The sequence below is a fragment of the Mustela putorius genome, unplaced genomic scaffold, assembly GCF_011764305.1.
Source record: "Mustela putorius furo isolate JIRA1106 unplaced genomic scaffold, ASM1176430v1.1 tig00000430_pilon_pilon_pilon, whole genome shotgun sequence".
Classification (NCBI taxonomy): domain Eukaryota; kingdom Metazoa; phylum Chordata; class Mammalia; order Carnivora; family Mustelidae; genus Mustela; species Mustela putorius.
The window spans coordinates 20045127-20068692 of NW_025421377.1; the positions used below are offsets into that span (position 1 = coordinate 20045127).

A 23566-nucleotide genomic window follows, 5' to 3' on the forward strand; every position below is an offset into this window, starting at 1 on the left:
CTACAAATCAAGGCCAACCTAATGAGCCTCTTGGCATAACTTGAATAGGGAAACCGCTGTCTCCCTTGGTCATTTTCAGGGTCAGAAGTTCCTCAAACATTAAATATTCATTCTTTAGTATTAAAGTCAGGGATCCCAGTTAAAACTATGGGAGGGAGAGAGCAAAAGGACCAAACTGTACTTAATATAATTTGATAAAGAAATTTTATAACAATTATTTCCCAGCCTTACAGCTGACAGATTGGAGGCCACTGAAATACTGAGGAAAAAGGCAGTCCAGGGAAACCAAGATGGAGGAAAATGAAGGTAGGAAATCAAAGCTCTGAAAAGGGGCCTAAGGCAAAGCTTGGCTACTCTAAAGTTTGGGAAGGACGAATCTCTAATTTACTGTCTTTCCTTCACTTTGTTTGCTTAAGTCTTTGATATACGTCCTTAACTCTCAGATTTTATTCACCTCAAATTATATCACTGTAATTTCCTTGAGTGGAAAAAAAAGAAGAAACTGTCATTTACTTTTAACTACTGTATTTTTTTTGTTGTTTTGGGGCTTTTTTTTTTTAAGATTTTATTTATTTATTTATTTGTCAGAGAGAGAGAGAGAGAGAGCACAAGCAGGCAGAGTGGCAGATAGAGGCAGAGAGAGAAGCAGGCTCCCCACTGAGCAAGGAGCCCCATGCGGTACTGGATCCCAGGACCCTGGGATCAGGACCTGAGCCGTTTTCTTTTCATTTCTAATTTTTTTTTAAGCCTCCATTTTCTTTTGTAATCTCATGTTGATTTATGGAGATAAGATCCACACAAACACTGTGTCCCAAAGTCTGTTTCTTGAAGATTCTTTGAAACATCATTTGCTTAACTATTCTTCCCAAACTAAACTGACAACAGAATGATCCCCATCTCTTCTAAAACGGTTAATAAAATTAGTGTGCCCCTGGACACCTATATTATTTTAAAATGTGACCAGCTACGGAGACACTAAGTACGACATTCACATGGAGTATATGTATACTAATTATTGAAAAAGGCTTCTGGAAAAATAAGCAAATCTAAATTCATCTCCACTATTGTTTTAGTTCTTTTGAGGAGAATACTCATATTTTCCCACATAATCTTCCAGATTTCCTTCATTCACTAAAAAACTAAATTATTTATTTTGTGTCATTCATTGTGCTAAATGCTAGGGATTTGGACAAAATGATCGGGTTTTTTTCCACCTTTAAGGATCTTAAAGAGATTAACATACATACAATTACAGTAAATGTAGTAAGTGTTCCAATAAAGTACTCACAGAGTTATTTTGGGGTTTTTTGGTTTGGTGTGGTTTTGGGGGTTTTTTTGCTTTGTTTTCAGGAGAGATTGTTTTTAAAGCAGAAGGGAAACTAGTTCTGCCTACACAAATTAGGAAAGGTCCCACAGATGACTTTGAGCTGAACCTTAACGGATAAAAAAAGGTAATTGACAAGTATATAAGCACAAATAAAATGTTCAATAGACGTCTACTGAATGGATAAACTCTACTCAGATTAGTACTTTTTTTTATTTTATTTCTTCATTTATTTTAGGGAGAGAACATGTGTGTGTGCAGAGGGAGGGGCAGAGGGAGAGGAAGAGAATCTCGAGCAGGCTCTGCATTGAGCATAGAACCCAATGCAGGGCTCAATCCCAGGACCCTAAGGTCATAACCTGAGCTGAAATCTAGACGGGGATGTTTAACCAACAGAGCCACCCAAGCATCCCTCAAATTAGTATTTTTAATGATATTTGTCTTCGTTGGTCAAAGTAAAAGAGAATAGAAGATGGAAAATAAAATCATTTAGAACCTGTTTCTAATGAATAAAAAATTAATATACATTTCTCTTAATCTTAGGAATCCCCTCTGACCTGAGGGGAAAAAAGAGAAGATAATAAATATTATATTCTTGTTCTGTACATAACATTTCTGCTTATTTTTCATATGGATATAGAGAACAAATATCACCTGATGAGATTTTTCCTTAGTAAATGGGAAGACGTCCAGGAGGTAGTATTTCCTCCAGAATTCCACATGAATTTAGTAATACCACAGCAGAGTTTTTCTTCTGGTTAAACTTCTGGCTGAAGTTCACGCAAATCAAGACAGTTGAAAGAAATTAGTTGCAATAGAACAAGGTGAAAATTAAGGTACTGGCAGCTAAAGGGTCCTCCCTCTAACAGCTTAAGAATGCACTCATTTCTCTTAACTATCCAAGACTTCAGCAGAGCAATGAAATACAACCAGGGGCACACTGATCTCTAACAGCAATCACTCCAAGTGAGAGCTCAGTAAGAGCTCAGCTCCACCATCAGAGGGGAGTCAGTTCTAATGCTCTCCGGAAAATCAATCCTAGAACACCCGTGTATTATCCACATAGCTTTGGCTCCTCAGTGAAGTAAATCAGAATTCCAGGGAAAACAGATAATACACCTGCTTACGTCCAGCCTCTTCATGCCCAGGTTCTGACATCATCCAGAATAAAGTAGTGAATCCCAAACTTTCAAGTGTATTAAAAGCTATTGAGGTGCTTATGTACAATGCAGATTTCTAGTGACACTCCTCCTCTAAAACTTCTGACTCAATAGTGTGTGGTGACATAAAAATTTGCAATTTAAACAAATATCCAGATAATTGATAATTTGTGCAAAAAACATTTGAGTGTCTAAAATGTGCCAGACATGACTCTATGCAGTAAGGAGCTTAGGGTCTAATGAAAGAAGACAGAGAATAGCAAATGAAAGTATATAAATTTTGAAAATACTTTCATGTTGTAATAGATTATAAAAAAGTAAGAGAAAATAATGGAGTGATGAAGGGAAAGAAAGGACTAGAAAAGGTACCAAGAAATATCTCTGAGAAGACATCTGAGCTGAAACTTAATATAAAGGAGATACTATTTGAGAAGAATTAGGGTAAGTTTCAAAGACTATGAACACAAGTAATATGGTACCTTCTAGAAACAGAAATGTATTGAGGCTGACACAGAGTGAGAGAAAAGAGGAATAGAGAGGTAATAAATCATGTAGAAACAAATAGACACTGATAAAATGCTTAGAATTTAACCTGAGTGCTAGAAGCCCCTGAATGACTTTAAGCAGGAGAATAATCACATCAGGTGTATGTTCAAAAAATAACACTTTTATAACTGTGTAAATAAGGTTTGTAAGGTGACAAGAATAAAAGTAGCGAGACCAGAAAGTACTGATATGGTCAAGTGTGGGATGCCAGTGTCTGGGACTGATTAGGGCAATAAAGGTAAGACTGTAGAAAGTGCCGGCAGATTCCAGGTATATTGTTAAAACAGGGTTTATAACTCTTCAAACGGGTTTTTGAGGAGGGGACAAAAGATGACTCATAGGACTTTGTCTTCAGCCGCAGGGAGTATCATGGTGTCATTTACTAAAAAGGAAAAAGCTAGTAGAGGACTTGGATGAGAAAAAAGATGTGTCTGGAAATCAAACATTGTTTTGTTCATGATAAATGTGGGCTGTCCATCTCAAACGTAAATGGAGATGTTAAAGCAACTGCCAGATACCTGAATCTGAAGTTCAATGAAGAGAATGTGTATCATATTTAAAACTACAGGAATGAGTAGGTTAACTACAATGATACTAGAGAGAGGGAAAAATTGGAGAAGGGAGGTAAACTCTCAAAGAATTATTAAAGTTTTCCCAAATTTAAGAGTTTGAGAAATATAAGAGGAAGCAAAAGACAAATTAAAAGCAGCCAGTAATTTGAGAGGTTAAAAAAAAAAAAAACAAGAATAAATCATTACAAGTCAGAAATAACAATCACCATGCCAAAGGCTCCAGAGATCCAGAGACTGATTAAAAGAAGTTGCACTGGATTTTTTTTTTTTTTCCAAATCCATTTGCACTGGATTCGGCTACATAGAAGTCATGACCTGGCTAAGTATTTTGAAAGGTATGAGAGGAATAAAAGATCTATTGGAGTAAATAAAGCACAGAGTTACAGAGAGTCCTGGGGTCATATTGGATATATTATGCTTTACAAAACTGAAAGCTTTCTTTATTACCTTTTATTTTTTAATCTGTGTTATTATAGTGAACCCAGAAACTCTGGGATTCTAAAGTTTACTAAAGCATAAATTTATATGTGCACGCTGAAGTCATAACAACACTCATTCTGGGCTCCAGATGGTATCAAATGTCTTCTCAAAGCCTCAAAAGGGTCTTCCTACTTATGTCCAACAGAAAGTATTATCTCTGTACATGCTCTCTGCAAGCAGAGACTGTGACTGACTACTACATTCTTCAAAGTGCCTTGTTTTTAATAACTGTGTATGTGTGTACTGTTTATTTAAATGTATTGTCTTTAGGAGAGCAAAATAGCAATATTCCATTTTGCGAGTGCTGAAAAAGTCTAAGAGCATTTTGCATTACTTTCCCAGAATTTTCACATATAGCAAAGGTTTCCAAAGCATACAAATTTCTGCATTAAAATATTAATTTTCTGATGCCTTATGAATTAATCATGTAGAAGTTGTGTTAGCTATTGACATTGCAACTAGTGTCAAAAATACATTGTTGTACTTCAAGCACATGATAGAATATTGACATCAGCCTGGTACTAATAAAGGAGCTGAGAAACAAAATGAGGCAGAAAAAAATAAAAACACATGCTGTGAATACCACCCAAAGAAAAGAAGAGAGAGAGAAAGTACATACCAGATGTGAAAAATGCTGAGAACAAAAAGTTGTTATAGATAAAAGAATGCACAGATTTCAATAATCACCATCTTACTTATCAGAAAATGATTATTTCATAGTGCTTGGAATGTGAACTTATGAACCATAATCATCTCTTACTCAGCTCCAGTATGCAGTTACACAGACAGACACTGATTTAGGACCTAAACAGGAAGAAGCCATAGCTTGATTAAGAAGCCCTCCTGGTCCTCCTCCTACAGACCAGGCATGCATGTTTCAGGAGTAGACTGTGACCGTTGAATTGAATATATGACTACATCAAGGCTAGTTTCAAACTGCAAACACTCTAAGCTTTAAGACTTTGTTTACCACTATCCCAGCTACCTGAGAGATTTCACATCATGGGAGTTCTGATCTTCCTTTTGTTTTTCTTTGGAAAACACCGGGGGGTCTGAACAGTTCCAACATAGACTTCACCTAGTCCATCTACATCAGTCATTCAAAACTCTTTAGCTCTTCTAGACGGCCTAAGGTCAACACATACACGGGGAATGTTCAGTGTCACTGGTATTCGAATAAATTCTAGACTATGAGCTTCACAAGGGCAAGGATCTTCGCCTGCTTTGGTAACTACTTTATCCTTAAGGCTGGAACAGTACCTGAGCTAATATAAGTGTTCAACAAATAATGTCCAGTTTTTCAATAAAAAAAAGGTCAGATTACTGTTTGAGGTGGATTGGTGATCCCACTGTAGAAATGGTTTTCTCTTGGTGTGGGTAAGGATCCCTAGCATTCCCAGATGAAATAGAATTACTGAAACATATTTTCTCACTAAAACAATGTTATTAAAGTTTTCTGAGCTTCTGACGCTTCTGAATAATAATAATAAATTTAAATAACTAAAGTTCTGGTAATTCTAAATTAAAGACTCAGCTGAAAATCAGTATCATTCTATGGCCCTAAACCAATGACTGAGAAATTATCATGTAGAAAGGAACACTCTCATGATTTGGAGATTGACCAGTCCATACAGAAGGGCCGGTCTTCTTATTCTAGCAGCTTGTTTGAGCAGTCTGAATCTCTGCCATCTTTCTTCAAACAGCAGAAGCCAACTATTCTGAGAAATAGAAAATCCCAACTCACTCTGTACAAACTCAATAAGCACTCATTCAAAGATTCTGAATACCGTTCCTAACTTTCTAAGACATGAAACAGTTCTAAGAAAAAGACAAGAATACAGGCAGAGCTACAATGCCAGTATTATTTCTTGTATTCTGGTAGTCTTACCTTGATTCAGTCTTGCCAAGACCTCATAGCACAATTAACAATTTTTCCCCCAGAGAAATGCAAACAAAAGAAAATACCCTTTTCTGAGGCAAATTATTTGGTTAGCTGTATTTTACCAAAATGCCTCCCATATTCACGGTTTTATGACACTTACTACCTATTTTAGAATGAGCTATCCCTGAAACAGAACAATTATCCTCAACTCAATAATTTACTTTTGTATATCCAGAGTATTACCTATATTACTAAAATCTAAAAATCTAAAATAAAATTTGGTTCATAAGAGCTTAAGGAATGAACAAATATATATTGAATGTTTATACCATGAACTGACTGAAAACTATATGTTGTAGCTCAGATGCAAATGAATATGTTATATTGATTAAAATATTTCACATGTAATTTGACTTGTTAGAAATTATCCTTGGGTGCATAAGAAATGATCATTTTTCTAATTTTTAGAAATCAATAGATATAACTCTGTAAAGACCAACTAGAGTTCATAATATACGTAGTATCAGTTGATACACAAGTTCTTAAGTGAAAAAATCTTCAAAATATGGGAATGTTGTGGTTAGCTACTTTTCATTTAAATTCAAATAGGTTGGATTACTTAACTCAAATACTTTAATTTCAAATAGGTTTAAGTTCAGTTTAAATTCAAATAGGTTGGATTACTTAAGAATGCAATTAATTTTTTATAACTCTTCTTTATCTCTTTAAGAAACATAAAAATTTATTCTTTAAAAAGTGTGACTAGTCTTCTTTTCAACCTTTATGAATGACAACTCTATTTCCCCTTCTGAATTTCATTAACTAAGATTGACCCAAAGATGACCCTGCTGTCATCAAATCTTTCTTTTTTGTCATCTTCCTATTCGGTGAAATATAGGAGGAAAAATAAATCACGTGGTGCAAGGCACTAATACCCTTTAATAAGTCTTCGGTTATTTGCCTTGGGTCTTCCCTACAACTGAGAGGGCAACTCAACTTACTGCCAAGCAAGACCTGAGAAGCACAAGGAAAGGTAATCATATTGAAACACCCAGACAGAAGTCAGTAATAGTATCACCAAAGTTATTTTAGAAGTACATTTTCTTCCTCTTAGCTTTTATCGTTAAGTTTGAATATGTCTTATTTGATTTTGACGTTAGTTTCTAACCTAAACCTTAGATTCTGAATGATGTTATCATCAAATTTATTTTTAACTTCACTTTGGGGTAAAGGTCAAATTGTGATACTGGTAAATTAGTAATGACAATGTAAATTCTAAAGAAGAAGGTAGAGCGGCAAACCAAGAAACAGACTCTTAACTCTAGAGAACAAACTGATGGTCACCAGAGGAGAGGTGGGAGGAGGATGGGTGAAATAGGCGATGGGGACTAAGGAGTGCACTTGTGATGAGCATGGGGTGTTGTATAGAACTACTGAGTCAGAATATGGTACACCTGAAACTAATATTACACTACTTGTTAACAGGAATTTAGATTAAAACTTCTAAAAAATCATAGAAAATAAAAAATTAAAAAGAAGGTATTTAAGACAAAGAACCTATTTCTACAAATGTGGAAGATTAACTTTTCAGCAAATGACATGTAATAACAATCCAGGTTGATCCCATAATTTCAAATATGTAAAGGTGACAATTTTGTTTATAATTATTGTTTTAAAACATGCCTTTTATATCCTTATGAAAGCTGAATAGCTCTACTATTTCATAAATTATTTCTACCTCCCCAAGTGATGAAGGCAAATTCAAGTATTAATTGGTTTAAATAGATGATAGGTAATGTATGGCCTTACCTCTCTGGTTTCTGTTTATGCTAAAAAGGAAGGAATTATAATCATTTACAGAGTATTTTTTGTACGCACATTTGCCTCTGTGTGTGTGTGTTGTGTGTGTGTGTGTGTGTGTGTGTGTGTGTTATAATTTTGGGAGAACTAGACAGGAGTCCTACTTGCCATAGAAATTTATTGTTCAGTCTATAATTTTAAAAGTTATCTGGTGATTATAATACAAAATTGCTATCTATATTCATGATACTTGCTAAGACTTGGTCTTAATCATTCCAAAAAAAAAAAAGAAAGAAAGAAAAAGAATAACTATAGGACATGATGGTGGTATTAACTATCACTACAATGGCAATCATATTACAATATATAGATGTATCAAATTAGCATGTTGTATACCTTAAATTTATGATGTTATATGTCAAATATATTTCAATGAAAAAGTTAACTGGCAAGTAAAGAATTGCTAAGGAACCCCAACCCTCTCAATGAAATCTGAGTTTGCTGTAGGTTGTATGGATTTGATTCTATGAGTTCCACGATACCCATTGACAGTTTGAAGTCAGCTTAGTAGACAGCCTTCTTAATCATTATTAGCTGGGAATGGAGGCAAATAGAGTCTAATGTGTTTCCCCTTTCCAAGCCTGTGTGACCCTCTTTTGTAAAACTCTGTTTGCAAGACTAAAGTCTATTACAAGTATGGCAGTAACAGGAGCTGTAACAAGATGTAGTTAGTATTTGCTTCACAAGTACAGTATGTGCTTAAATACTAAAAGTTTGAAGTATTACACAAATCTTTCTAAAAAGACAATTTATTGAAAAAAGGGTAAAATAAGCAGGTGTGACAACCCTATATTCCTTTTTAAGGATAAGGCTATTTTTTTTTTGAGATTTTTATTTATTTGACAGAAAGAGAGACAGCGAGAGAGGGAACACAAGCAGAGGGAGTAGACAAGGGAGAAGCAGGCTCCCCGCTGAGCAGAGAGCCCAATGTGGGACCTTGATCCCAGGACATTGGGATCATGACCCGAGCCGAAGGCAGACACTTCACGACTGAAACACCCAGGCGCCCCAAGGCTAATTCTTTTATATATATTCAAAGCTACCGTAATCATCATATTTACATTTCTTATTAAAACCATCAATAACATCATTTATGATTACTACAGAAGTGTATTATAAAGAACGCAGTTTCAGGATCCATCCCCCCCTTATATGTTCCCATTAGATCGATCAAGGAATTACAGAATTTTAGAAACAACTTAAACTTTCATTTTATAGTTGAGAAAGAGAAGGTCCAGGCAAGGGAAATTACTTGGCCAAAGTTAAACAAGCAGATAGGGCCTGGGCTAGAATGCAGTCCTCCAAAGGGATGTACACTTTCAACACTCTTCAATCTAAAATGATTCAACTAGTTTCTATTATTTAAAAAACCATGCCCAACTCTTTCACCTGGCATTCAAGGCCTCTCTTTTCCTGTCCTAAACTTTCTTTTCAACTTTATCTTTCTCTTCTTATAAAACTCTACTCCATTCAAAATGTCCATGGATATCCCAAAGGCTGCCTCCGCTCTCTCCTCTCCTCTTTCCTCTTCTTTCCTCTCTCCTCTCTTCTCCCTCTTTCCTGTCCTCTCTCTCCTCTCCCCTGTTTGGGAACATTTTGTCCCTATTTATCTCTCCATGGACAAATCCCATCTATATGCCGTCTCCTACACAGAGAATTTGATGATTCTCTTAACTGAAACCGTCTATCTGCATAAAACCACTTGTGGCATTTTCCTCTTTCTTTCCTCTTGCCCTGATTTGTGTATGTTGTAACTCTCTTCCTAAAACTGATGCTAGGTGTTGGTAAAGCTTGTATCCCTGGGGCACCTGGGTGACCCAGTCGTTAAGGGTCTCCCTTCTGCTCAGGTCATGATCCCAGAGTCCTGGGTTGGGGCCCCTGCATTGGGTTCCCTGCTCAGCGAGAAACCTGCTTCTGCCTCTCCCACTCTCCCTGCTTGGGTTCCCTCTCTCGCTGTCTCTCTCTCTGTCAAACAAACAAACAAACAATCTTAAATAAAAAGAAGTTTGTATCCCTGATAATCTCGTTTGGTTTCTCTAAAGCTTACGATAAAATAGATTTTCCACATTGGCTAAATCTACCCATAAATCTAGCTTTTTTTTTCCCTTTCAGCAAAAACAAACAAACAAACAAATAAAAATTGTCCCAACTCACTTTTAAATTATAAAAGAGCTTTTTAATTTAACTTTTTTTTTAATTTTTATTTTAGGTGCAATGATGAAGAGTTTTTTCCTAGTTGTGAATATCGTTGCTTTAGCCGTGCCATTTTTGGTGAGTTAATTTCATCTAATCAATTTGTAGTGAGACTTTAAGAAAATTTTATTTAAAAGTTCTAACTGGGGCTACCGGGTGGCTCAGTCAGTTGAGTCTGCCTTCGGCTCAGGTCCTGATCCCATGGTCATGGAATTGAGCCCCACATTGAGCCCCACATCGGGCTCCTTACTCTGTGCGGGGTCCTGCTTCTTCCTCTTCCTCTACTTGCTCTTCCCCCTGCTTGTTCTTCCTCTCTGTCAAATATTTTTTTAAAAATTCTAATTATGCAAATTTATAAGTGCAGTTACACTTCATAGAACAAAAAAATGCATTCTAGCTATATTTTTCTCAAAGCAACTTTATTTATTTTATATTACAAAATTAAAGTCATATTCTTCTGCATATGCTTTTGGCTCTCAGGAATTAAATAACACTTTATTCTGTATGAAAAAACTCTTAAAATTCTCATACTATACAGAAAATACATTTTGGGGAAAAATAGTGGAAATATTTTTAAGTTATAAAATGCTCTAAAATAATTCTTAAATAATCAATATATAAATCATAGTTCAGGATCAGAAATTCCTTTAAATTCCTATCTTACACAGATCCATTTTCTTTAGGGACTAAATCCTTAAAACTTAAGGAGCTTGGTTAAAGATTTTCCACCAGTATCAAAGACCTTGACACATCTGCCTTCACCATTCAAACATTATGTCTTTTGTTATATTCTTCCCATGAATGGCAACTGACTCCTCCCCGGGGATAATATCCATAAAAAATTCTATGGTTTTCAGGTATTTTCTTTAATTTCATGCTGTACGTTAAAGCTATGAAACTAAGGAAAAGGATTTGGACTTTTTTTTTGCTTTCATTGTTGTTTTGGCTTTTGTTCTGTTTCATTTTCATGTTCATTCAGGGATCCCAGGCACTTATTTGCCAATAGCAAGAGCAAGAAAACAAACAGAAGAAGCTGTATGACCATTTCTTAGATTATAAATTTTGAAATGCACTAGTCCTTGTTTCATAATTCATTTATTACTATAATCTACACTTGTTTTTAAAATCTATTAAGTAATTTTTTAGGTAAATTCTTAGAGTCAAACTTTTTAAAAATTTGGATTATGACTTTCAAATTTATTTTATTTCATTTATTCTTTGAAATTCCATTTTATTGTGGCCACCAGCACATTTCAAACTTGGGTTTTCTCTTTGAAAGGCAGGAATTAAAATTTAAATAAGAAAATTATTTTCCTGGACACAATTCCAATGTGTATTGGGGACAGTGGGTTCTCATACAACACCAAGTAATTTTTGGACACCATGAGTGCTAAAGAATTCAACTCAATTCTGACACTATCTTCCCAGAGGTACTGTCAAATTCCACAGGTTAAGGGTTCAGACCTACAACATCTCCCACTTAAGACATGAGTTGCAAGCCCTGCCTGTTACCTGTAGTTCTGAAGAATGACTATAGATGGGAAGTTCCCACAACCTCCTCCATGGGTTTGGTTAATTAGCCACGTAGCTTACAGAACTCTGGAAGTGTTTTACTTACCAGATTACCAGTTTATCATAAAAGGATATAAGTCAGGAACAGTCAGATGGGAGAGATACGTAGGGTAAGGTATGTGGGAAGGGGTGCAGAGCTCCCGTGCCCTCTCCAGGAAAGTCACTCTCCCCGAATGTCCATGTGTTCACCAAACTGGAAGTTCTCCCAACTCATCATTTTGGGCTTTTAAGGAGGTTTCATTACATAAGGATGACTTACTGACCATTGGGAACCATTCAACTTCCATTCCCTTTCCTGTCCCTGGAGGATCAGGGTTGGGACTTTCTAGAAACTAGAATAAAGACCAAATATATATTTCTTAATATAAATCGCTGTATCACATGATCCACAACTTCCTGCTCTATGGCAACTTCTTTCTGAGCAACTTGAGCCTGCTCTAGCTCCCAAACACATAGCCCCAGGGACACGAACACATAATTTAAAAAAACAGTGAAAGTTTATAGATTTTGCCATTCAATCTTATGAGTAGTCAAATTTATGTATTTTGTGATAGTATCTCTTATGTGTTAATTTATTCCTTCTCTCTAAATATAGTCAGGACAATATTTATTATTAACAATTATGGAATGAGTTGCATACCCTTACAGCTTATGGGAGGCATTATATGTCAGCAAAACTCTTCAGTAGAGCAATCTGATAATCCCAATCAAATAATTTTTGTCCACCCCACCCCCGCTAAAGTTACATTTTTTAAAAACTATCTTAAGGACTCTATGAAAACTATTAAAAAGGACACTGGTATAAAGATGTTATTCATCTATTTATAATAGAACAGATTTTTAAAGAAGCTTAATGGTTAACAATAAACATTTCATGACATAATTATTAATCATTTTTCAACTATAATAAAACAGGAGGAAACTGAAAATAATATGAGATCATGCTCTTTGAATTGCACTAAAATGAACATATACCAGGAACATATGTACAAATTGATACTAGATGAATGTCTAGATTATCAGAATTTTTGAGTGTAGGCAAACTTTCTATAATATTTCTATTACTTTTTAAAAAATTTTTTTTAAAGATTTTATGTATTTATTTATCAGAGAGAGAGAGCAAAAGAGAGAGAACACAAGCAGGCAGAGAGGCAGGCAGAGGCAGAGAGAGAAGCAGGCTCCCCACTGAGCAAGGAGCCCCATGTGGGACTTCATCCCACAACCCTGGGATCATGACCTGGGCCAAAGGCAGTGGCTTAACCAACTGAGCCACCCAGGTGCCCGACTTTTAAATTTTTAACTAGTAATATAATACATTTGGAGTAAAGAAATCTCTATCTCACCATACCCTGAATTTTAATATTTTATCAAACTTCTGATTTTTCTGTACCTACATCTTCTAAAAGGTTTCTAGTCTTTTCATCCAAAGAGTATGTGTGAAAGCCCTAAACTAGATCATTTAAAAAACTAATAATAATGTTATTGATGTAGTAAAGACATTAGGGTTTGAAGTCAAAAGCCAAGAAAGAATTCTTGAGACAAATTAGTACAAAAAGATGTTTTATTAAAGCATCAGGACAGGACTTGGCAGAAAGAGCTGCACGGGGGTCATGAGGAGTGGCCCATTATGTACTTTCAAGCTGAGAGGGGGTTAGGGATAGTGTACGTCTCTAAGAAATTTTGGAAACAAAGTTTTCAGGACTTTGAGGGGGCCATCTATTGCTGGGAAAAGGTAATTTATTACTGTCTAATAAAATCTTAGTCATAAGACCCTACAGATGTATATCAGTGGGTTATATGCTTGGGGGATGAATCTTGGAGGAGTAGTGACAAAAGAAATTCCAAAGGAATTTTTATATGCTAAAGTAGACTTACAGGATCCTGGGGATTAGGCTAAGATTGCCTTTTGCCCTTAACAAAGTGTCAGCATTGAGGTAATTGATTCCCTAGAGGCATGTCACTCTGCCTGTTTCAGGAACTTGTCAATGGGCTATAAGTAGTAAGAATATTTAATAATTTTTCTTTTGCTTTTGTTTCCCACATCATTATGACCTCATCTCAAAACTTTACAAAGACTTTGTGAGTTTTTAAAGCTTTATATAGATGCTTACGTAAATCGTTTTCTCACTCCCGATTCCCTATACATGTTGTGATCCAGAATTATTGTAAAAATAAATGAAAGATGATTTTAAAAACACTATTACCTATATAATATTTATACACTAATGTTATGTGAAAGGCAATTTTTAAAAATCTAGATAAACCTCATATGTCATCTTAGGAGAGCAGAAAAAAATATACTCAACGCGCTTTTTTTTAACAATACATATTCAAAAAACAAAAAAAATCCAATGTACATTCAATACAAAATATGTTCATATTTTTCACTTAGGCAAATGTCGTGTATATTTTTTGCATAGGAGTCAGATGATCATATTATATTCAAACTTAAATTCTTCTTCTCCGCAGTAGTGATTTTAAAGATTTTAATTAGTTTATTGCTGTCACTGCTTGAGTGGTTCACAAGCCTTATAGATTAAATAACCATGGAGAATGCATTATAATATTTTATTATTTCAAAATAAAAACAAAGAAATCATGTTTTGTCTTTTGTACAAAAGATTTTTAAAACTACAAAAAAAATCTGGACTCTGCCCAAAGCTTTTTTTAACTTCTTTCTTATTTCTGTGAACTCAGCAGGGCGCAGAGGTGCAAAACCAGGAACAACCAACTGTAAGTTTATTTTAATTATTTCTAGTAGAGACGTGAACTCTGAAGTATAATATTATGCAAAGTTCTATGATATTTAAGTGCCTTCTGCCTAAAAACTAATAAACCCCACAAAATAATTTAATAATCATTGAAAAAAATACCACATTGAAAAAAATACCAACCAATCATATGAATCAACCTCAGTATTCATATGAAAATCTTGGATTCTTCTAACCCAAATCATGTGCTTTTGGTTTTCATGTATATTTTGCAGCCTGAGAAAACTATCCCAGAATTTAACATTGGGAATAAAGGAAACAAATGTAAAGTTTAGCATCTCTCCTCACTGAAGACTTGGGGAAAGATCCCTCTCTGATCCGTCTCTGAATACTTCTCATACACTTACATTTACTTTCTCATCTTGTTCCATACATATGTTTGAAAGAACACATTTACATATGTCTCCTTTCATGGGAAGTACTTGCTTTGCAGTATAATTTTGTTGATTTGTTTTACTTTTGGAAAGACCTGATGACATATTTTTATAAATGCACACAACCAACAGAGACAAATAAAAATGGTAAATTCCCTAACTGATCTTTTTTTTCTTTTAAAGATTTTATTTATTTATTTATTTGATAGATGGAGATCACAAACAGGCAGAGAGGCAGGCAGAGAGAGAGGGGGAAGCAGGCTCCCTGCTGAGCAGAGAGCCCGATGCCGGGCTCTATCCCAGGACCCTGAGATCATGACCTGAGCCGAAGGCAGAGGCTTAACCCACTGAGCCACCCAGGTGCCCCTCCCAAACTGATCTTTAATGAATAACATAAGAAAAGAATCCAAAAGAAAAGAATCCAAAGCACAAATCCAGGAATCCTCCCACATCACATTATTTTACTATTCTGCTATAATTCATTTAGAAAAAAAATAAATGGGCCCTCAGCCTAGTCTCTAGATAAATAAAATTTGTAAATATTTACAAATATGTAGTAAGAATACATATATACAAACACACAAATATATGAAAATATATATGTGCACATATATTCCTCTCTTTGTGCTATTTTTGTGCACCATAGGTCAAAAATCTCTATGAGATTATTCTAGCTGTTGTTCTTATTATAATGTCCAACATTTACTGAGCACTTTTCATATATGTCAAGACCTAGGCAACGAGGTTTTACCTCATGGATTACCTCATCTAATTTGTTTGAAACTAATACTATTTTTAGTATTTGTTGAAAATCAAAAAATAGAAGGGAAGTGTACAAATCTGTGTCTTATAAAAAAATAATATGGTTGCTGAGTTCACTACTTCCAAAATTGTAGTTACTCAATGTCAAACACTAAAATACATTAAGATATCTCTATATTCTAGCCTACAATAATACCATCTGCATAATGTATTCTTTTTACAGTGCCGCAAGAATGATGAAAGCCTGTTCAATCAGAAAATTGCCAAGTATATCCCATTTCATTATGTGCTGAATAACTATCCTCGCTACGAGCCTACTTACTACCCACACATACCAGTTGTACCAATTAATCATCAATATGTGCCTTATCCATTTTATGCAAAACCAGTTGCAGTTAGGCCTCATGCCCAAATTCCTCAATGGCAAGTACTGCCAAATGCCTTCCCCCCCACCGTGGTACGTCCCCCACACCTACATCCATCACTTAATACCATTACCCCAAAGAAGATTCAGGCTAAGACAGGCATCCCTACCATCAATACTATTGCTTCTGTGGAGCCTACATTTATTCCTACCACTGAACCAACAGTGAACACTGTAGTCACTTCAGATGCTTCCTCAGAATTCACCATCACAAGCACACCTGAGACTACCACAATTCCAGTTACCTCACCTACGGTCTAAAAACTCTGAGGAAACATCAAAGAAGACAACACAGGTAAGTGATCAAAAGACAAAAGTAAATAGTGCAGACAAGATTCATGGACTTATCAGTACAATCATAATATCTGAACTAGTATAATAGATAAATTATAGGAGCAGGTAAAATGGGTTCATTATCATTTTAATTTGATGGTACCATAGCATTGATATACTAGATTCTGTTCCAATAAGAAATGAAACATCTTATTTGACAAAATGCAGAAAAATTAGAGTTTTTTTAATCAAATCTTATTTCAACCACTGGAACGCTCCTAGAATCTACTAGTTTTAGTTCATTCCTATTCATACACACAGAAAGCAGAGTAAAATACTATGCTAAATTTGTGATTTTTCTTATCTCAAAAATAAATTTTCTGAGACTATATAGGATATGACTTTAAATACATTTTAAACATTTAACCATGTTCTCGCACTCTAATTTTGCCTTGAATCAAGCAAAAGGAAATGTTTCCCATGCATTTCTTTATTTCAGACATCATTTCTGAAAGGATCCATGAAGTTTAAGCATCAAAATTACTATTCTAAGATGAGCCCATGGAAGAATTGTAATTCTTAATTTAAAAAGCACATACACAATTAAAGAATACTTTCAGAATCTTTTTTAAAAAAATACTTTCAGAACCTTAACCATGATGCCAACATTTCCATTTATTATTTGGATCAATGAATAATGGCAAAGTCTAAAAACTTGAACTTACAGAAAGAAATTAAAAAGAAAGCTCAATAAAATAGAAAATGACCGGTGTGTGCAATAATTTGGGGAGAAAGTTACAAAATTTTGAGTTTCTTTGCAATAAATATTTTCAGTGCATCACATTATTTATATTATTATATAATCTGAAATACAACACACTGACCTGTGATACAGGGGAATAGCGTTAGACCAGAGAGGGCTGTTTCTTCCATCCTGTGACTATAGGTAAGTCATTACTCTTTCTGAACTTTTATTTTCTCTTAATTTTGGTTTCTACAATGCATATTGTGAAATGACTGTAAAAATTAATCAACCCACAAACTGTATTAAAAAAATAAAATCAATAATTGCCAAAATTTACTTTTTTTTTAAAGGTTTTATTTATTTATTTGACAGACAGAGATCACAAGTAGGCCGAGAGGCAGAGAGGAGGAAGCAGACTCCCTGCTGAGCAGAGAGCTCAATGCGGGACTCAATCCCGGGACCCCAAGATCATGACCTGAGCCGAAGGCAGCGGCTTAACCCACTGAGCCACCCAGGCGCCCCCCAAAATTTACTTTTAAACAGTATCCTGTCCTTGCTAAATGATAAAAACTTTATATAGTTATCTCAGAATATTTCTATAGCAACCATATGGATCATGTTACTATCTTCAGTTTACGAAAGAAAAATAATAGTCCCATGGATCTTAAGTAAATTACCACAGCCCAGAAGTTCAAAACTGGGAACCAAATAAAACTTGTCTGGTTTTGGATAATAAAGTGTAATTACTATGCTATCTACTTCTATATGGACTGTCTAATATACAGAAAACACACTATGTTTTCCTTAGGTCAGGGTATCTGTAAATTGTACTATTTCTTTGCTCTTTAATAGGACATATGTGGTAGGGGAAAAAAAAGATAAGATGTTGGGAAAATTTGGAACTTATTAATATTTAGTAAGAAAATTAATGGAGACAACATGAAAGAAAGTAACAGTTAGATATTGCCTTGATTTAAAATATTACATGATTATGCTTTTAATGAAATGATCATTATTTTAATAGTTACAATTATTCAAAATTTATGAACCTAGACTTCTAAGTTAACACAAGTATATAATATCACTTATAAAGAAACATGTTAAGGACATTGTCTTGATGTCAATACTAGGTGAAGTCAATTATTTTCAGTTACTATAAGACAATTTTAAATATTTAAACTTAAATATTTAATTTGATAAAATGGCTTGGATACAGACATAAGAGACAAATAATTTAAATAAAATGTACATGAAAACTGTTAACTTACTATGAACTAAATCTCTAAACTGTCATCATTTTTTATAGGTCTTGATGAAACCGAATGATTATTCTAAACTCTCCTTTGGTCATTCATCTTCCTTCATTCAAGAAAGAATGTGATTTTGATGGATTTGGCTCCTTTCTCTTCTCCCCTCAAATTTTATGTTCATGTCACATTTAATTTTTTTTTTCTTGCACAATAAAGCCATTTGAATGCAAGGGGATCTCTTAATTGAGGAGTCTGTGGATATATTTCAAGGCAAATTTAGTGTGAGTTTGAGCAAACAAGTTTATCTGAGGGCAAAGTTCATAATGTTATCCAGTTCTCAAAGTGGTCCACAAACAGTGATTAAATACATCTTCTCCAGGATGACACTGGAACATTTAAACTTGCAACTAAGTCATTGGAACCAGAAAAGAACTAAGCTATGGTGTTCCAATCCAAAGGACCACAATGTGACCCTTGAGAGCCCTGGAAACTCTGGAGTTAAGGTAAAAGTTAAGTGCTCCAATGTAGTTCTAATGTTATATCATTCCTGGGAGTAAATTCTGGGCACAGGGAGGCTACAGATGACCACAACTACAAACACAGATAATGGCAAAATTACAGAAGTTGATGGAGACTAGACCTACATAACCAGATTCCTCCAGACTGGAAGCTATAGTCTCACATCTGTCCAAACATAAACATGAGCATGTGATGCGACACACACATGTGCACACACACACACACACACACAGGAAGTTTCTGGAATTGAGGTCGTCCAGTCTACAAACATCGGTGAATACTCAAAGTTCAAAAATAGGGTTTTCCCTTAAACACATATTGCAAGGTAAAGAAATGGGTGGTTTAGGTGCTGGCTCCATATTTAACCCTTCCTGTCAGAGAAAATAACAAATCACTCAACCCTTACAAACTGCTGACCTGTCACCCATCTAATCTTCTCCTGAAACTCTCAACACACGTGCTATTAGGAATGATCCGTAGCCTTTCGCCAGCGCTCTCACTCAAATTCTAGAGTCTGGAAGAGAGGCATAGACAGGAGCACCGTATGGCTGAGCCTCATTTGCTAAGGCCATTAATAACCATTCATTTCTTGAAAAACAAAGTAACAATGTGGAAGAGGTAAAATTTATTTATTAACTTAAAAAAAAAAACATTTATCACCTACTAGGTACAAGGTACTATAAGAATTATTGTGGGGTATAGAACAATGGTATTCAATCATAATGTGCAATCAATAGTTATACAATATATACTGTAGACCAGTCAATCTTCTATTCGTTTACACGTATTTACTCACTTAATATGGGCCCCTGGATTACATGTCGTTGTTGTTGCTGCTGCTGCTGTTGTTACACAAGAGAAATAAAGTAATTTTCCCCAGGTGGGGCTGGGATTTGAATCCACATAGCTTTGCTTTATTTATTTATTTTTAAAGAGAGAGAGAAAACAAGAGGGGTGAGGGGGAGGAAGGCTGAAGGGACAAAGGCAGAGGGAGAGGGACTCTTAAGAAGGCTCCACACGCGGTGCAAAGGCTGACACACTGCTCTATCTCACAGTCCTGAGAGATCAGGACCGGAGCTGAAATTAAGTGTTGGATGACTAACCAACTGAGCCACCCAGCCACCCACTGGATATCACCTTCTTAAGAAAACCTTTCCTGAACTTCCCAGATCAAATGACCCACTAAGGTACTATCACAGCATCCTGTCCCTGCCATTTCTTTCCCCCTTAGTACTCATCAAACTCTGTTACACCTGCATGTCTACTTTTCCTGCTGGTCTATAAGCCCTAGGAACATAGGAACCATATTCTGCCCACCAACTACGTTCTCCAAAGTAGGACCTGATACAGTGCAGGAACTAAGCAAACATTTGTTAAACAAATAAGTAAATAAAGGAATAAGTGGACTGTTGATGACTGAAGTTGAAATACCCATTAAAGAGGATTAAATAACCTAGACTTTACTTGCTAAAATCTAAAAGAAAAATAAATGTTGACCTTAGCAGTTTATTAGGGATCATGAATCAGACACCAAAGCCAGTGAGCGATATATTATTAAGCCAAGTTTAAACTCAAAAGAGAATTACAGTAAATCATTATCACCAATCACAGCAATATAAAAGTATACAGAGAGAATGTTTTTATAACTTACTCTCAGTTTTCAAGGAAAGAAAGCTGAATGTCAACAGAATGATAACTAAATTGCTGTATCAACACTACATATTATCTTAACTTTAGCAGACTACTTAAAAGGAGGAGATGGTGGCATGCTCCCCTCCTAATATGATACACTTGAGTAGTGGACAAGTGCCCATATTATTGAAATCATAATTATAAAGTCAGGCTGGTGAACAAAAACAGATTTAAAAGATCTAATGTATTCTTTTATGTGTATATTTTATTGGAATACACTGAAAAATCCCAGAAACTCCTTAAGGCAAGATTAAGCTCTTATACATTCCTTTAAAATTAGTATTTGGCATTAACATAGTTATTTTCCAAATTTAAAAATCTTTCTTTTGAATCATTCACTACAAAACACCTACAACCATCATTGGGATGTTAAGACAGAACTTGAATGAATAAAGCCTTTAAATATTTCATGCTATAGAAATGATAAATTTTAAACTAACGATTTTTTTCAAAGTTTTTATTTATTTATTTGACAGAGAGAGAGAGATCACAAGTAGGCAGAGAGGCAGGCAGAGGGGGGGAAGTAGGCTCCCTGCTGAGCAGAGAGCCTGATGTGGGGCTTGATCCCAGGACTCTGAGACCAAGACCTGAGCTGAAGAAAGAGGTTTAAACCTCTGAGCCATCCAGGAGCCCCTAAACTTAACAATTTCAAGTAATAGTAAAAATAATAAAAATTTTTTAAGGAATAAAATTATTTTTTCTAAAATTTATCAGTGAAACATATTTCCACAAAAAGAATCCACGAAAGAACGGATTTTGTCAACAGATTTGACTTTCTTTTAATCAGTGTTAACCCTTGCCAACAGTAATGATATTAAAGTTTTCTCAGCCTCTCTCCCCAACAGGAAATAAGTAGGAGGGACATCCAGGATGGAAGGTTTATTTATTCAAAGGGCACTTACTAGTTTTCATTTGGAGACTACGTCTACTGGAGAAGTCAGCTTGGTTAAGAGAAGATAAAATCTGACGAGAAGAAAGAGGGGGATTTTCTAAGGTATCTAACACGGATAAGAGTTTGGGACATTGATTTTTCATTAGACTCTGGGCTTTACACAGTTTGGACACAAATGTATAGTTAAATTAATCATTGAAAGGGTCTTCTAACTTAAGACAAACTGAACTGTTTCTAACATTATTATACTAATTACTATGGAAACTGTTCATATACCATCAAAAGACAGAGTTTCACTTTATCTGCAGTTTAATCAAAGCTTATACCTATGAATTACTCCAGTTCTGTGGCCAAACAGCAACCTTTGATAAAATGTAATTTGAATAAAAATCACAAAGGAAGTTTGTCTTTGTTAAGTAAAAACTGCTTTAGTAGGAATGCTTCATTCTGCCTAAGACACTCTGCTGAAAAGGTGGGTGCCAACTTTAATGCTCGTTTCAACCCTTCCAGGTCTCTGTGGAAGTATTGGCTTAAACATCCTAAAAGTATGAATTACAATGTTTTTAACTAAAACTTTTTAAAAATAATTTTTAATTGAATAATGAACTTTTCCTTATATTTAAAGAAGCACTATGCTGTTAACCCCAATTACTTGAATTATTCTCATGTTATTAGAACTTTATAAAGGATGCAGAAAGGTTTTGGGTAAACAGTCAATTGTTTAGTGATAGTATTGCTCCTCAAGAAGTCTTAATATCATGATTTACTAAAGTAATTTATACTATTTACACAATTAAATATGGACTGTCTTTATTCTTAATTTCTTTTTCCTGTCTTTCCTTTCCTTTCCTTCTTTGCTAGAGTCTATGAAGAAAAGATGAAGATCCTCATCTTGTCTACAATCATCCTGCACTTTACTATATTCTTCTTGGTAAGTTTTTAGTGATCTTCAACAAGTAATTTTTTTTCTCATTTAGAAAAAGATAAAGAGGTTCATATCAATCTTATGCCAAAAAGAAATCTTAGAGTAAAATATCATTGTGTTTGTAACCAGGATAAGACATGTTTTATTGCTTTAAAAAATTTACCATGAACCCTAATTATTTTATCCCTTTCTATATATTCATGTAGTGGGATTATAAAATAATCAGAAACTTGTGTCCCCACAAAAATGTGAACACGGATGTTTATAGCAGTTCTAGTCATAATTGCCAAAATTGAAAGCAACCAAGATATCCTTCAGTGATGAGTGGATAAACTGTGGTACATCCAAATAATAATATTATTTGGTACTTAAAAACAAAATGAGCTATCAGAACATGAAAAGACATGAAGAAAATTTAAATGTAAATTACTAAGTGAAAGAAACCGATCTTTCTTTATACTGTATAGGTCCAACCATAATACATTCTGGAAAAAGCAAAACTATGAAAATAGTAAAAAGATCAGTGGTTACCAGGAGTTAGGAAGAATGAATAAATAGGTAAAGTACAAAAAATTTTTAGGGTAATAAAGCATTCTATAAAACACATCTCATTACACATTGTCAAAACCCACAGAAGGTAACAGTAAGAGTGAAATCTAATGTAAACTATGGGCTTTAAATAGTGATGTGCATATGTAAGTTCATGAACTGTAACAAAGATACCACTCTAATGTGAGATCCTGGAAGTAGGGGAGGCTACATATATTGAGGCAGGAGTATATAGAAACTCTCAATACCTTCTACCCAATTTTGCTATAAAACTAAAACTGCTCCAAAAAGTAGACTTAAAAAATAAAATCTGAAAAAAACAAAAAATGGTTGCTTTTTTATTTTTACTAGTAAATATTTTTAAATTCAATCAATGTGACTTGATTGTGACCAAAGCCACACATTTTTAAAAATTCATATACTTTTTTATTTGCAGACAAGCGAGAGTCTTAAAACTCATGACCAGTCAAGACAAAAGCTACTGAGGCTGAATTCATCTTCCAAAACCAGAAAACCCAAGTCCTCACCTGCCGAGGCTGCATTAAGACAGGCCCAAGCCCAAACATCAAAGCATCCATCAAGGCGGGCTTCACTTACTAAGACTCAACCAAAATCATCTTCATCAGTTTTACCAAACCAATCCCTAGCATCTAAATTTGAAAAATCTTCACCTTCCAAGTCTACATCCAAGCATTCATTATCCTCCCAAGATGCCGCAAAAAGGTCTCCCTCTACCAAAAAGCAATTCTTAGCTAATAAGATTGGACAAAAACAGCCACAATCAAAATCAACTTCAAAAAC

The 23566-nt window shown here is 34.9% G+C and overlaps 1 protein-coding gene across 1 annotated transcript; it reads left to right on the forward strand.

The window, feature by feature from the left end:
* Positions 1-290: 290 nt before the first annotated feature.
* Positions 291-16197, forward strand: CSN3 (casein kappa). Its single transcript, XM_045079928.1, has 4 exons — positions 291-306; positions 10034-10095; positions 14287-14322; positions 15720-16197. Exons 1-4 carry the CDS (start codon positions 291-293, stop codon positions 16179-16181), a joined length of 576 nt encoding a protein of 191 aa, XP_044935863.1. The 3' UTR covers positions 16182-16197.
* Positions 16198-23566: the final 7369 nt, after the last annotated feature.